General features: G+C 36.0%; 1 protein-coding gene across 1 annotated transcript; it reads left to right on the forward strand.

Annotated features, from left to right (window-relative positions):
• Window positions 1–325: 325 nt before the first annotated feature.
• On the forward strand, window positions 326–15,531 carry LOC140158630 (uncharacterized). The gene is made up of 3 exons (XM_072181793.1): window positions 326–538; window positions 10,856–11,036; window positions 12,719–15,531. Exons 1-3 carry the CDS (start codon window positions 386–388, stop codon window positions 13,459–13,461), a joined length of 1,077 nt encoding a protein of 358 aa, XP_072037894.1. The 5' UTR covers window positions 326–385; the 3' UTR covers window positions 13,462–15,531.
• Window positions 15,532–17,021: the final 1,490 nt, after the last annotated feature.

Consider the following 17,021-nt stretch of genomic DNA (forward strand, 5'->3'; position numbering starts at 1 on the left):
ACACGACCTTGGATCCCCCAAAAGTCGAATAATCCTATTTTTGAAAAAAAGTAGGCCCTCGGATTGAGAAAATGACCAGGAACGGGTTTTCAGGGTAAAACGGTCGAAAATGGTCATGGTCTTGTTTAAACGCCCATTTCTTGAAATCTAATCGGAAGACTACCCGTACATTGAAACATATATTAAATTTTCATCGATTTGCAATCGATTGGTGGTATATTTATGTTCAATTTGTTGCCGAAAAGGTCTAAAATCGGGCAAAGAAGAGACGTGTTTTCACGTGTATTTCAATGGGACGCGCTATTGGTGGTGTGCGCCCGATGAAAACAAAATTGATGCTGAATATAAATTAATTACCGGTAGGCTTACATAATAATTATTAGTCATGCGGCTTGTGTTTCTTTCGAGGTCACTACAACATTTTTCCGTTTACCGTAATAAAATCACAGATTTCCGGCCAGTTCTACGTCATTTCAGCCGCTACCCACCACAACAAGAACTGACAACGGCAACGCACAATGTCAATGTCACTTCATCGGTAAGTTCATCATATGATCATTTCATGAGTTTAAAAAAACTGTTAATTAAGCTTACAAAGTACATTGAATACATGAGCTCGAGCACTCGTTATAAATTAATACGTCATGAATACATGAATAATAAAGCTGGATCGAGAAATATACCTATCAGGACAATTATTAGCACGAAACATCATGGTCCCCAGAATAATAAGATGTAAGTTCAGCTTCAGCTAGTCCGAATAATCGGACCCAGAACAAAATATTAATTTCTGACATGATCGTGTACTGGGTCTGAACTGTTTCCATATGAAATCTTGATGGCAAATTGGACAATAGAAGCACATGGTTCTACGTGACAGCTTTTTAATCCCTATAAGCCCTTTTGCAATTTCGAAAATTGCAACTCGCATCTCAGACATCGCACATAGTTCTTCAACGAGATAAACACGCATTTCAATGCGGTGAACTGTGCCGTTTGCATAAAAACATCTTGTACTGGAATTATGCCGATTATTTTTTTGTCTTTATTCATATTTGATTAAATATATTGATATCATGAAGAAATAAAGACAAAATAATTGGCAAAATTCCAGTACAAGATGTTTTTATGCAAATGGCAATGCCACAGTTCACCGCATTGGAAATGTACAGTAGCCTCATCGTGTTTATCTCCAATTTTATCGGCAAATATTACCCATGATGCACCATGATCTGAAATTGCGAAAGGGCTTATTCATGTTATAGGTATACTAGGTGAATTCAAATTTGACATCAAATTGCATCGTTTTATATATCAAATTAAAGCCCTTGAGTAAACTAAGCCAAAACTGAAAACCTTTTTTTCATATCACTTTCCGTAGCAAAGTTACATCTTGTCAAAGATTGACTTTCATCAAAAAGATTCAGCTAGCAAAATTCCCTAAAACGGCACTTCAGGGGTGTTTCTAGATCTTAGTCTCATGGCGATAGCAGCTTTTTTAATGGAACTGCTATCAAAATCCTCTAAAATTCCATGTGCGACTTGATTATCACCATAAAAATCATATATTTGGGTCAAGTGAAGTATAGAAAACATATTTATGTAGGTTTCCTTCACCCACCTATTCTCGAAAAAAATTCAAATTTCTATGTAAATATGCATTGTGTTGGGGCCCCGGTCTCGGCGAATTCGCTGACTAGTAAATGTGTTAACTAAGGTTTGCCTAGGTTACCTACATGTTACGTGAATCACGCTATTGTGGACCATCCTTCTGATACTTGAGTGTTTGGACAAGCGGAACGGTCTTTTGTCTACCTCTCTGTTTGTAAACAAACCAGGAGGTCGAAATCGTCCTCCTCGCCGAATACGAAAGTCAGCGTAATAGTACGGCACTAAGCTTCAGCAGTGTTCAGTTCAGTATTGGCGGTATTTTATACTTAAATCATGTAAATACGGATCTAGACACGGACCAACGCCAACGGATCCAATAAAATAATGTCAAATGTCTATTAAATGTACATGTATTGGCTGGACTCCAAGGATTATTAAAGCCAAGTGTGTGTGGGGGTTATTGCTGGCTGCTGCTTTTAATACCTATAGGTGACTTTTAAAGGCTTTTGTACAGATGCAGTGCCGTACCTACTAGCGCTGTTACTTTCCTATTCGGCAAGGATGACAATTTTGACATTCTTGTCTGTTTACAAACAGAGAGGTAGACAAAAGATCTGTTCCGGTTGTCCAAACACACGTATCAGGAGGATGGTTCACAGTAATTAGTGTGATTCACGCAACATGAATAACGTCAAATTGAATTGGTACTTTTGCATGATTGTATAATGCTAAATGGTGTACGCACTAAAATACCATGTAAATGATCAAGCCTGGAGTGCTTTTTTTTGGAAGGCCCATCTCTAGCATATTTTAAGAAGTATTATGAGTTTTAAGCCTAAATAGCAATATAAGTAAATTGTCATGCTCTTTTGTTCGCCGAGCCTATCCTTGCATAGTTTTAAAACAAGTTGGGATCCAGAATGCTCTCTGTGCTATGGTTCTTAGACTGTTTATTTGTGACATTTTTTCTGAAATGATCGTAAATAATGGTTGATTAAAAAAAATAATTACACATCACAAGGTTAAAAACTTGCATAGCAAAATATGCTAGATGCATCTGGAACTTACATAAACTGACTAGATTGCATAACATTGAACTGCTAATGCTATGTGATACTGACTATCGCAAACCGTGGTTGCAATGGCGAATAGGCTTAAATTGTAAAGTCATAAGTTTTCTGTGATACGGAAAACAGACAAATTTCGTGACGTCAGAGTTAGAAAACGGAAAACTGGATTTAAAATAACTAAAATTGAAATAAAAAGAAAAGTGAATAAAATACACCTGACAAAATTTTTTTTTTTAAATGTGTGTCTGTTGTTGTTTTCAATAAAATAAGTTTCAAAGTAATCGTGAAACGGTGAAAGCAGGGAAGACTTGTGGTTCGAGAAACCACCTTGTAATGTACTTGCTGAGCTATTCAGTTGTAAATTTGGCATTTTTTGTAGAACATTAGTTAAAGGCACTAATTTTACATGATGATGATGACAGTAACCAGGGTTGTCGCTACGATGGGCAGTGGTGGAGCCCTCCACTCACTTCTAGAACATTAAAGGTGTTGCTCTCAAATGGTTTGAGTCCCGGGTTTGAGTCCTACCTCACTGGATGGTCCATTCGCGTTGATGTAGCAGGAGAACTTTCCCAACCAGTAACTGCAACATTTGGACTACCACAAGGTTCAATTGTTGGGCCTATTGGCTACACAATATACACACTACCTGTTGGTGATATCGCCCGTAATAAACACAAAGTGTCCTACCATCTACGCTGATGACACGCAACTCAAGTCTCCTGTAATCCAAAGATACCTGGTGCATTAGATAATTAGCTATTGCAAAACTTCAAAACTGTGTATATGAAATCAAAACTTGGATGATCCAAAACAAATTACAACTCAACAATGATAAAACTGAATTTTTCATTGCATCATCTCCTCATTTATAACACACGCTTTATCAACAATGTTTCGCTCAAAATTGGAGATTCAACCCCGGGATTCAACCATCTTGCCATCAGAGTCAGTTTGTAATCTTGGTTCATTTTTGATACAAATATGTCTATGACAACGCACATCACTAATTTATGCAAAACAACTATACATTTCATCTTCGTAATTTAACTAGAATACGGAAATATATTGATAATGATACTTGTAATCATGCTGCTCGCGCACTTGTTTTGTCCCATTTACTGTAATGGTCAAGTTGTCTTCAATTCCACATAAACATGTCCTTCGTCTTCAACGTCATCAAAACTGGGCAGCTCGACTTGTTTTTAATGTACCTCGATTCGCAACCATTGTTGTCTGCTCTTCATTGGCTTCCTGTCCAACAGCGTACATGTATTATCTACAAACTGCTCCTCTACGTCTACAAGACTCTAAACCACTTACAAATGTAGCACCAGATTATCTGAATACTTGTCTCCATATTTATCATCCAACCCATAATCTCAGATCCGTCAATGATTTTCTTCGTTTGGATTACCCCAAGGCTCACCTTAGAGCAGGCGACAGGACATTTACTTTATGTGCTTCATGGGAATGGAATAAACTTCCCATCACAATAAGAGAATCCTCTTCCATCGCGAGTTTTAAAAGTCTTAAAAGCCCTATCTTTTTCCATGATGTGTTTTACTTTGTTGATCTTTATATTTTATGACTTGTATTATGTAAATTTAAGGTTTGTTCTCTATATTATAATATAATATTATTTGTTTAAGGCTTTTGCTTTGTGTACCTTAAGATGTTTTTATTTTGACTTTGTAAGCGCTACGCGCTTGTCATAAGGATCAGCTCTCCAAACGGTTTCTGTTATGTTATGTCATTCATTACCGTCAGTATCTAATATTTTGAACAAATCAAAATGGCATTTTATGTTTTATTTTATGCCATAAAGCGCTGTTAAATATAACCAGTTTTAATTATTGTTGTAACCTATCCTACAAAAAAACGACCAGGCGAATATAACATTCGCTCCGACAACAAGGCCTACCAATCACAGAAGCGCGACGGCATCGCATAGGCGTGTGCGTTGCCATAATGCTTAGCTTGTACACGCACATGCGTGCAGAAGTCAATTTCTTTTGATTGGATCGCACTTGCTGCGTATATTAATGAGGTTATGAATGGACGTTAGAGCCCTCCACTCACTTCTAGAACCAAGAGATGATGACAGTAACCAGGGTTGTCGCTACGGTGGGCAGTGGTGGATGGTAGAGCCCACCACTCACTTCTAGAACCTACCACCACTAAAGGCTAAAGCTGGTCAATTCTCTACCGAGTGCCTAGATGGCAGTTTTATTTCATCAGTTGATCAATTACTTTTATCTCTGGTTGTACGTTTATGTAAATGTGGTTATCTATTTTTTGATAGCGCTACAAGTTCAATATTTGTATAAAGTAAGATAGGAAAATAAGATAAACCACTTTTTTCTATTTTTCTCACAATATATATATAAAATGTATTTTTGTAATTGATAACATCAGCTTAAAGTGTTTTTTTAATGTACCTTATTCAAACTAATTAATGCCTTGGACTGGGTGCTTACACAAATGTACATATATAACTAATCTGAAGGGGCATTTAATACTCATATTTTGACTTGTCAAATGAACACTTTTTGTAATACATAAATAAATCAGATCACAGCATCGATGATGTTAAAGTCACGGTCATTGAATCCCTTGGTCGCTAATCCAAATTTAGACGCCAGCAGCGCGAGAAATTCTGGATCAACAAGCTTCATTCCCTTCAACCTGAAGGCCTTAATCTTATTGAATAGGTTTTTTGCCCCCCCCCCCACTTTTTTAAGATGCGCCTTCACGCTGCGACGTTTTTTAAGTCACGATTTTTTCATGCTTGTTTTTTGACGCGTTACACATTACTTTTCTTGTTTGTTTTTAGATTGTTTTCTTGTGTCATTTTATAATAAAGCCTGAAGAAGGTATGCTTGGTACCAAAAATTTGCTGCTAATGTACAACTGTTTCCCGTCTCCGTTCGTTTTATTGTATGTTATATATTTCACGGGAGTGCATCTTTAGAGATCCAGTTTAAGTATGTGTGTTTCATCAACTTTCTGTCTACAAATCAATAAATTTTACACATACATATGTATTGGTACTCATGAATTGGCTAAACCGAGGGTTGACAAACAGAAGGCCTTAACTCAAAAAGTGCCTTTTTGAGAAAAATGAGTAAAAATAATATTTTGCATTGAGATGTGACCAAGTATTATTGTGCTATACTATACTAGGGGGGTGATCTCTGAACCACTTTGTGAGGTATTTTTTTTAAACTTGTGGAAATAGTTGTAGTGGCATTGTGTTAGTGGGAAAATGCCTTTTGTTTCATCCGATTCGGTTATTTTACCCCCTGGACATGGGGTCTGAAGATATCTAGCTTTTTTGCATGTTTTAGCACAGGCCATATAGGGCCAATATACAATAATTATTTCCATGTTATTTTTGTAACATCACTTGTTATTAAATCTTTTACAAAATGGTATAAATGTATATCGGAAAGTATTTTCATTCTTTTGATATCAAAAAGCGGAAAGATCCAACACCCCCTTGACATCACAATGACGTCATAATATAAAATTTAGATGTCATATTTGTGGGTTGCACCAATTAAACGCAGGGAGGTGGTGCGCATTAATGGTTTTTTTTCCACCACACGGAATAAAGGGGGGTGCAATATTTATGTATACCCCAGGGTCAATTGTGTGTGTGTGTGGGGGGGGGGGTGGCAATGATTTTTTGGCAGGCCAAAAAAAAAAAAAGCATTTTGTGGCAGGTTGAATGGGGGACAAGCGATTTTTGGCAGGTTGAAGAAAGAGGGGGAGGGGCAAGCGATTTTGGCACAGATCTTTTTGGCACCGTTTCTATATTATGCTCTAAAAGGTGCAGGAAAATGTTCAAATATATGCAAAATCACTGTTCTGGCATTATATGATAAGACAATCTAAGGTTTTAAACTTGGGTTCCCCAAAATTATGTATGTGTAAGGGGGGGGGGCAAAGAATCTTTTGTTTTGGGCATGTCAAAGGGTGGTTTGGCAAAGGTTTTTTGGCACGTCGAAAGGGGGGTAAAGTTTTTTGGGCACAGCCAAAGGGGGTGGGGTGGGCAAACAATTTTTGGCAGACCATTTTGGGAATTGACCACCCCGGGTATATAAGGAATATACTCTTCATTTCGGCGTCTTGGATCAAGTTTCTACCATAAACAATATGCCCAAATTTGTGTAGGTGTAAAATGTATATAGATTAGAATTGGGTATTTTATGTTCCATATTTGAAACAAACAATCTCAATTGCAATATTTCGTGCCCAAGAACCAAAACTGGGTGCTGGGTACAAATATACAAGTTCCAAAGTTGGCAATAGGGGTCTACTTTAATTGCATATTCATGACTTGTGATGGCCTTCAAGAGATGTGGCTATTTTCAGAAAAAGAGTTGAAGAATTTAGGCAAATATGAATAAGTGGCGGATGTATGATTTGTTTATGGATGACATTTGCTGTAATCAAGGAAATTATGCAAATGACTCCATTTCAGTCTAGATTGACACCTGGCAAAATCAAATTCACTACATTTTGACGAAAATAGGAAAAAATTTAGACTTCACACATGTGGCCAAAATTTCTTCCAATCAACAAAATAGAAATGAAATGAATGACCCCAAGAGGTCAAAGTTCCATTGATTGTAGTAGTCAGTGTAGTATTATATTATGGGTGATAATTGGTTGCGAGCACATTTATAAGGGATCCAATGCTGAAGGTCGGTAGAACCTTCATATGGAACATGGGGAAAGTAAAAGATAATATTCAATAAAATGGCTGAAAATAACTGAAAAATTTCCATGTAAATCTTCAAGGTAAAATTGCCCGTCCCAGGTCACTGTTTAACAATTTTACAGATTTTCATGGCCTCTTGTCATAGATATTTCATTGGTTTCCGACCTCATATAGGGCCACCTCTCGACCGGAGTAGAGGTGGTTACCCAGGCTGATGTACAAGTTGCACCCACCCCCCTCCCGGTTGGACATTTTTTGTTTACATTTTTTGTTAATCATGACATATTTCGCCACTACCAATGATTACCTACACTGATTTAATTCAATTAGGAAATGTTTTATAATACTCTTGTGGAAAGGGTTGGATTAGGGAGTCAAAATGTTTTCCCGTCGCATTTCAACTAATCTTTATAATTAAGAGATTAAAATTCAGAATCCAACCAACCCCTACCATGAAAATATTTCTGAATATTCCATCAGAAACATCAGTGATTCTTATTATTCATTAGTCTGAGAGCACTGAAAACAATTATCATAAGTTACATCACATACTTTATAGGAGAGCTTCAAAACACATCTGCCGGTTGCTCGCCAGTTCCGCCCGGTTCTACCCGGTTAGATCCGGTTTGCATTGTTCTAAACAATATGGAATGCGGTTCAACCGCCACTATACTGCCGGTCAACCAGCGGCTGAGTTTTGAAGCCACCCATAAACTTTAATTAGCTAACATGCTGCCTATATACTGTACATTCCAATGCACTAAAATGGGCAAAAACGGGAAAACTTCAGAAGCCATGTCCAGGGGGTAAAATGTCCGAATTGAACGAAATAAAGGCCATTTTCCCACTCACACCAAGTCACTACAATGATTTTCACAAGTATTTTAAAACTTTGGTTCAAGATCACCCCCCCTAGCTATAGATGCAATAGGAAGTTGAATTGAGTTAAGGCTTATGTTTTAAGAATCTGTGGGTATTACAGATCATTTTGGTACCAAAATCTCAAAATGGCCAAAAGTGAGTTAAGGCCCTGTTTGTCAACCCTTGATTATAACCTTCTTAGATTGAGCTCTGCCACCCTAAGAATGTAGATAGGGATTAAAGGAGTATGTTGTGATTTTATCACCCTTTTTTATGAAATTTTTCAGTAGATATTCACAAAAACGCTTATTCCCAAGGTTTAGGTTTAAGGATAGGATTAAGATTAAGAGATCAGGATTAGGGTTATTATTATGGTTAGGGATGGTGACCATTATTCTAAAGGTGTAGTGTAGGGCAGCTACGTGCAGAGTTGACAAGGTTATGACAAAAATTAAAGTTCAAAAACCTCAAATTGAATGATAAACATCGTCTGAGATTTTGTAATCAAAATGTAACAACATTTGAGCTGTTTGTATTGTGTCTAACGACTACATTTGTAGATATGTATGACCTAATCTAGTCAAAATGATGTAACCATGATGTTATCAAACTTAACCTTTGAGCTGATTTGGGAGCTGTTATATAAAGGTACTTGACCAAAACAATTCAAAGTCAGGGTTACCAAACCACAGATTGGACGGATGACCCAATTGGGCAACTTTGCCATGCTTTAGATTTGACCTTGAGTCAGTTTATGCAAGTCTAAAGTGTCGAAAAATAAACCATGGTGTATCCTTCGTGTAAGAGAATACCAAACAAATCCTAACTCTAATCCTTTATCTTAACCCTAACCCTAACCTTAACCCGAAATCCTGACCCTAACCCTAACTCTAATCCTATAGGTATTTCATGCTCTCTTACACTAAGGATAAACCTAAAACATTCACACTTTTTTTTCCATCACTGTCATCTTGTGAAGTGCCAGATAGTACATGGTGTTGTTAGTTCAATATATATGTTAAAGGGGCATTTCGTGATCCACAGCCTCATCCCCCACTTTTCCCAAAAAAAGTTGAGATTTTTACACCACTGGATACCTCTGGCTACATAATGTTTATGTACCAAATATTTTTTGCAGATTAATTCGTTTAGCAAAAATATCGCTAAATTTTAATTTCGTTCTGGTGCACCAGAACGAAATTACAACACATTGTCTATGGAGCAGTGTAATACACATAATCATGCATAACTCGCAAACGCAAAATCGGAATCAACTGAAATTTTGGAAATAAGCTTTTTTCGTGGATATCTACTGAAAAATGTCATAAAAAGAGGATGCTAGGATCACGAAATACTCCTTTAAGAAAATATTTTACCTGATGACCCTTGTTGACATTGGCTAAATAAGCTGTATTTTTGCTCAAAAAGGTAATGTGATGCATGACATTTTTTTGTCTGCCATTTTGATTCCCTAACTTACCGAATAAATGTCGTTTCCACAGGCCTGGTTTTCTGAACTTTTGTGATCTTGATTTGAAATGGTTTATGGTTAGGAGACAAACTTGGGTGACTTCGGTTCTTTGACCCACGATTCAGGAAGAAAATGTTTGCTAACATTTTTTTAAGTTCAAAGTACTGTAAAGCTATTTAATTTCGCTAGTCCTTAATTTTGCTAATTGCAAATGACAACCATTTTCGTGGATTTGTTAATCCAGCAATTCATGTTTACAATTCAATGTAAAACTATCACAAACTGGGTATTTTATTTTGTGAATTAAGGCTTTTAGCAAAATTAGCAAAATTAAATTCCCATCGAAATGAAGTGGTTTTACAGTAGTTTTATGTTTATGTAAATCTTCAATTGTGTACCCAGATGATCTATATCAGATCAGAATCAGATGACTGTCTATAGTATCTATTTATTATAAATATATTGGTATCCTTGACTTTGAACTTGGTTTGAACTATAATATCATTTTGTAATTGTTCATCCAGTAAAAATATTGTAGATGAATTCCTTCAAGATCTGATTAGCACACCGCATATAATCAACATTATAAGCTTAGCACTGACCAGTACTATAGGGTTGAGTCACTGCTTGTGTCATTGCATGGAAATACATGTAGTAAATTTACTATTTCCATGGTCAGTGTTATCAGTTCTTGTGAGGATTGCATGGTGTTGTGTGTCTGTACTTGCCAAATGCCAAGGTAATTTGATCATTTAGTGTAGTTTACATTTACAGTGCCATACATTCTTGTAAACAGGTAATAATTGTGCTACATAAAATCAGAATTATGTTGAAAAGACTTGTCAGGTATTGATTGATATGAAAAATGCATGGAATGGAGTGTGATGATGTAACATGTATGCTCTGTAGCTGTACCTGTAATGAAAACTTTTACAGGTAAAGCTGTATATTTATGAACTTGGGACCGAAGCAACCTTAATGGCAAAATATTTTTCTAATTCCAACTAAGGAGTGCTTCTTGGGGAGCAATATTTGGATCATCCTTTCAATCAAAGGACATTGCTGTGTAGAAATGTTTCAATAATACATCATGATTTTGTTTACTTTTTGCAGGTGATTCAACCCAAATCTATCTTGCCATTCAGTAGAACCATTTTCTCTCACCGAATTGAGTTAGTCAGCAAGCGTCCTGTTTCAATGGCATCAAACTCACGGGATGATGAGCTGAGTATACCGGAAGCCAAGATCACCAAAATATCTGCAAATATTGAAAGACATGACTATTACCCACAAAGTAGGTAGTTACTTCTAATACCCATATCATACAAAGTAATCACAAGGAGAGTAGCTTTTTTTATAATGTGTTTGAATCATTTGATCAGAAAAGCGACTGCTGCTGTGTCCAAAGTCATTGAAAGTTTATTCTTAGTCATGGGAGTGGTCTAGTTCGTAGACACATAATCTGATTGGACAATCGAATGATTTCGGGTGCCGTCTATCAGGCCGTAGACGACCCCACGTCATTATGAGTGTTGATAACGCGTAACACGCTTGTAGAGGTGCGCGTATGTATCGCATTAAGTACATGTATGCGTAGACTAGTGAGAAATACGCGCTAGCAGTACACGGGACAGAATATGTGAAGTTGTAAACAAGTTTCGTTCATTTTATAATAAGGGGAGTTTTTGTGACGGTAACTTAGTTTTTGCTTTAAAAATAGTTTACAGTTATTAAAATAATATCTAACTGACTAAGAATGAGAATAAATGATAGGAATTTTTGTTTTTACTATCCTCTATCCACTACGATAAAAATATTGGACCTGCCTGTCGTCTATTACACGGTAGAGGATGGAAAAAACAAAACTTCCTATTGTTTGTTCTCTAAGTCCTCTGTTGGCTGCTTTATGCCAAACGTCTAGTTTTGAGCAAACGTGTGTTTAGGTAGGGGTGCATTGGTGTTTGCCAGCAAACGATACACACTTGCACGTCACATTTAAACTGTGGACCACTCTGCAATTGAGGGCCATCCTCAGTTCCAGGAGGTCTGCAAACGACTGCAATTGCTTGTCTAATGTATTTGTGAAATACTTCCTCTATCGTTCGTGAGATGTCAATGCATAATGCACTTAATATGAAAGTCCTTTTGTTTAATCAGTCGGTCCGGGTGGACACATGCACAGCATGCTTGGGACCAGGCTCAAGCAAAATGCTTAAGCTAAGGTTATTACATGTATAAGCATGCTGGCCTGTATGAAGAGAAAACTAGAAAGAAAAAATGAAGAAAAAGAACAAGGAAAAGAAAGGCCACTCCCAACAAATCAATTGTACAATTTTGATCCTTGCCCTTTGCTCGAGAAATAAGAAATTGGGAATTCTTATTCCGTGTCTGATACAAAGGCTGTGTTGGTGATCGATTTATTCCTTGTGAATATTTAATGCATTTATGAATACAGATCAAGGAATCTCATCTGTCTGCCTAACAGCATAATTGACCAAATTTACTATATCTGCAAACATTAACTGTAGAACTTCAAAGTGGTCATTTTTGTGTGTGTAATTTTTTGAGCTTTGCCGATTTTGAACTACTTGTTCTTAAATTTATGATTTTGAGTTTTTGAACATAGACTTACAATCATGTATGCATAAAGGAACATATTTGCAACTTTTTATTTTCACGGTACCAGTGTCGAGTGTGATAGGTGCGAAAATTAATGTTCCGCAAACAATTCCACTGTTAAAGTAAGGCAAAAAAAACCAAGGTTAGTCTCTGTTTCCCTGGGAAAAAATGCAATTATAAAGAAATCCCACATCCGCATAGCTTTTTTTGACTCAAAAAAAGCATTGCGCTAAGGGTGTTTGGTTTTTTTCTTGTTTTGCCTATACATTTCGAGACCGAATATTCTGTTCACTCAAATGTGGTCATTGTACATTTTACAACAATTCATATACCTAAATATTGTTCTCTATTTTACAGATGAAAAGCGCCCTACACTTTTGCTGTTATCCTGGTTGAGCGCAACACCACGTGCCTTGGACCGATTTCGTCACATCTATGCATCCCACGGTTTCAATGTTGTAACCGTCTTAAGTAAACCATTCCACTTCATTTGGCCCAAATCCTCTGAGCCACTTGCTCAGGAAATATGTGAATACCTTATCAGTCACACTCAGGGACCAATAGTCGTTCATGGCTTATCAATCGGTGGATTTATATACTCTTACTGTTTGCTTCATGCAATGGAAAACAAAGATGTATTTGATGCGTTAGAGAACCGCATCCAGGGTCATATCTTTGATAGTCTTGTCGTTGGTGAGCTGGAAAACATGGCAGAGGGTGTGTCCAAAGGGTCGGCATCCTACCCCACCACACGATACGTAGTCCAAAAAGTAATCTTATTATACTTCTGGTTAGCTCACAATCACACGATACCACACTATGACCGTGCTATTGAGGTATTTTACAACATGCCATTTCGCACACCGATGCTGGTGTACTACTCAAAGATTGATACCATGTGCTCCAATGAAGCTATGGAGAATTTGACCAAGACTTGGAGGGAGAAGTATTCGTTGGATGTGGTCCCGAAAGTGTTTGATGATACACAGCATGTGTTCCATTTGCGTGAACATCCAGAGGAATACAAGGAGGTGCTGAAGAACTTTTTGGATAAGCTTAATGTGCATTCTGATCATTTTCAGGTTCCATCACAACTTTGAGTGGTAACTACTCTAACAAGCTTTGCAGCAACTGAAAACTTAATATGTTGAATGCCTGACACCTGAGGAACAATTTTTCCACAATATGCATTTGTACAAGTAACAGGGGGAGCACAATCTGATTTTAAAATCTATTTCTACCCATTTTAAAGGGGCATTTTGTGATTCTAGCATTATTAGGGTATTGTTTAATGCCCTGCGGAAATATGCAATACCCCATACCGAAAGTGCATGTGGTATTAAAAATCCATAATTATTGTGAATATAGGTGATTGCATACTGATTGGATCTAATTTGAAACTTTGGATTGGATTTTGAAAAGCTAGAACGGGTCGGGATGAGGTTAACAGAAGTTCGGATTGGCCAGTCCGGTGTGCAAAAATATTAATGGGTCCGAATCAGGGGGGTTTGTTCCAAATTTTTTGGGATGGGTCGGATCAGGTTGGTTGTGAAATGGCACCAGGATCAGGATGATAAAATCTTGCCCCGCAGGGCATTAGTAGGATTCATTAGATATTAATGAAAAGAGATTATTTCCAAAATTTCAGGTGATTCAGTTGAGCAATGCATAACTGCATTAAGTACAATGTATTACAGTGCCCCATATTTTGTGATTTGGCAATCGACCAAAACTGCAAGAAACGTTATGCACACAAACATTGTGTAGTCCCAGGTTTCCGATGGTATAAAAAAATCATAACTTTTTTGAAGTGGGGGATGAGGCTATGGATCACAAAGTGCCCCTTTAAATACATAAAGGACATTTGGGTATTCCAGTGGAAATTCATACACCTGTATGGAAAACATGACCTTAATCTTCTACACAGGGAGTGTGAATGTCAAATGGGGTTACCTAAATGGGTGGCTGCATTAAATTTGAAATTCACACTCCCTGTGTGGAAGATTAAGGTCATGTCTTTCATGGGGGGTGTATGGATTTCAACTAGAATAGCACATTTTAGACAAAATGATGATGTTTCTCTTGGTGTTTCTTCTCTATTCTATAATACTTACCTCATAATATTCTATAATACCTCATGGCCTCAGTGGCTTACTTTGTATGGAACTTTGCAGGTAGCAATATCATGCAGCTTATGCTTTTAACAATATGTTTTTCAACACTTTCTATAATAGCACTTGTATTTTTAGAGAAATAATTTGTGTATTATTTTCAGATTGCAATAAGTATATTTCTACTGTAAATGAAAGAAATTAATCTTGAAAAGTATAGGGACCAATAATTATGAGTAGAATATATTTGTAGTGCCTGTATGTAGCTGCTTGTTAGATTATATAGCTGATACCTAATCTAGTTTGCTAGGAGGGAAGAACAGGAAGAGAAGATCAATTCATGACATTTGATTTGGGGGGGGGGGGCTGATGTGTAATATATAATTTATATTATGATACAAGGAAAATGGTTCATATTGTATTTACATACAGGTGTACACATGTGACACAAAATGGATAATTTTACATGATGCATACATGTAGTCAATTTGTCACTTAGATGAATCTCAAGAAAATAATGAAATTAAATGAATAATGAGATTTCATTAGCCTATATTTTAAAAGGGAAACAAAACAAAAGTTTGATGACGTACATTAAACGAAAGTCCTTTTTAGGAGGTACAGGGTCAAAAGTCGTTATGTTTGTAAAAAACTAGTTAATATATCAGTCAAAGTTGATCTTTCTGGTTGGAATTGTCAACATTTCACACTTACATTTCAGGGAGTGAGGTACGTCTAGAGGACATCATCAAACTTGTTTGTTTTGTTCCCTAAAAGTTATTTTGTTTTACGCAATAAAGCTATTTATTATTTATTATTACAAGTATCAATGCTGCATACAGCTATATGTACATTGATCTGTGTCTTAGCTAAATCACCGGCCCACCTGCCATTGGCTCCATCATTATGATAATTAATTATTTGTGTGTGTGTTTGTGCAATCAGTATTATTTTAAAGTTTCATTGAAGCTCAAAAGGATTGACTGAAACTATTTTGGATACATATTTATGTTTCTGAGGGAAAGGCAGCTGAATTCAAAAGAGAAAGGATATATATCAATATATTTCAGTGCTATTTGTGCTACCTTTTAATATTTGAAAGAGGGTGGTGGCAAAACCCCACATACCCCTATTATGCAATACCGAATAACACAATATAAATAATAATATATATTATTTTGTAAGTCGTAACATTGACATAATTGTTATCTTTTGTAATTTTAAATACTGAAACTAACCTTTTCAGTTTGCGGTGCTTTTGTTGGTTTGGGTGAGTATTTAATTCAGAATTCAAATGTGTGCAATTTTAAAAACATATAAAGGTAATACAGTAAAAAGTAAACAAAGTTATTCTTCCATAAAATTAATTTGTCAGTTTCTTGTACATTGTTGTTTTCAGATATTGTTCAAAAGTCAGCTGATTAAATAACAAAGCTGATTAAATAACAAAGACTTTTTTGAAATTCCCAACACAATACAAATTTTATGGCAAATTATTAAAAATTGGTATTTTTGCCACTTAAAAGTAAACTTTATAAATCTAATTGATATGTAATTAAAGTGTATGTAGCTGGGAGGAAAAGCCGTCCATCATTTGCAAATTTTGACCTTCTGTATTGAAGATATACATTTTTCTCCCAAAACACCTAAAAATTTAAGTCTTTTGGGGAAAAAATATTATTAAGTACATCAATAGGTTTGTAAAGTTTATTTTGAGGGCTGCTAAATATCAAAAACATAAAAAATATCATTTTTTAATAATTTGCCATAAAATTTGTATTGTATCATGAATGTCTAAAAATCAAAATTACTTGATAATCCTCATATTGAGAATGCAATTTGGTGTGTCTGATGTGCTCTCAGGTCCAACAAAAAAATACTGTGCAAACGTAATTGCTATCCGATTCCTTAAAGAAACAGTCTGAAATTGAGTATTTTGTGTTTTTGGATGAGATGCCCAATTAGATGTGCTACGAAAACAAATTTGGTGTTATTTTCACGCTTATTCTCAGCTTTCTCAAAATCTGTAAGTAATACAATTAAGACCTAAAACATCAGTAAATGTCAAGTGGACAATGGTGAACTGTTTGAATGTTGATAGTAAAAGAAAAGCACATTTAAAATATATGAACAACAATGAACAGAAGCATCTATAAATCTATAAAGTGGGGTGTGAACGTTTGGAAATGAAAATTATTTGATATCAGAAAGACATTCTTCGTATTCAGAATGCAATTCGACATGTCTGATGTGCTCTCATGTCCCACAAAAAATACTGTTGAAACGCTCAAAACGCTCATTCCAGATCCATTAAGACATTAAGTTTATTCCTAAATGACATAATAGTTTTAGTTGTACAATTCCGGATATGATATGGTAAATATGGTGTAATGTACGATTCATTTGGGGGCTTCCTGTATTGCTATATATTACTTATTTATTTCATTACACAGAAAACATGAGAATTAATTTTGCACTAAGTTGTCTCAGTCTTAACATTCCTATTCTTTATATGATTATTTATTATATATGAATTTGTTGTGATTTAT

The sequence above is a fragment of the Amphiura filiformis genome, chromosome 8 (assembly GCF_039555335.1).
Source record: "Amphiura filiformis chromosome 8, Afil_fr2py, whole genome shotgun sequence".
Taxonomy (NCBI): domain Eukaryota; kingdom Metazoa; phylum Echinodermata; class Ophiuroidea; order Amphilepidida; family Amphiuridae; genus Amphiura; species Amphiura filiformis.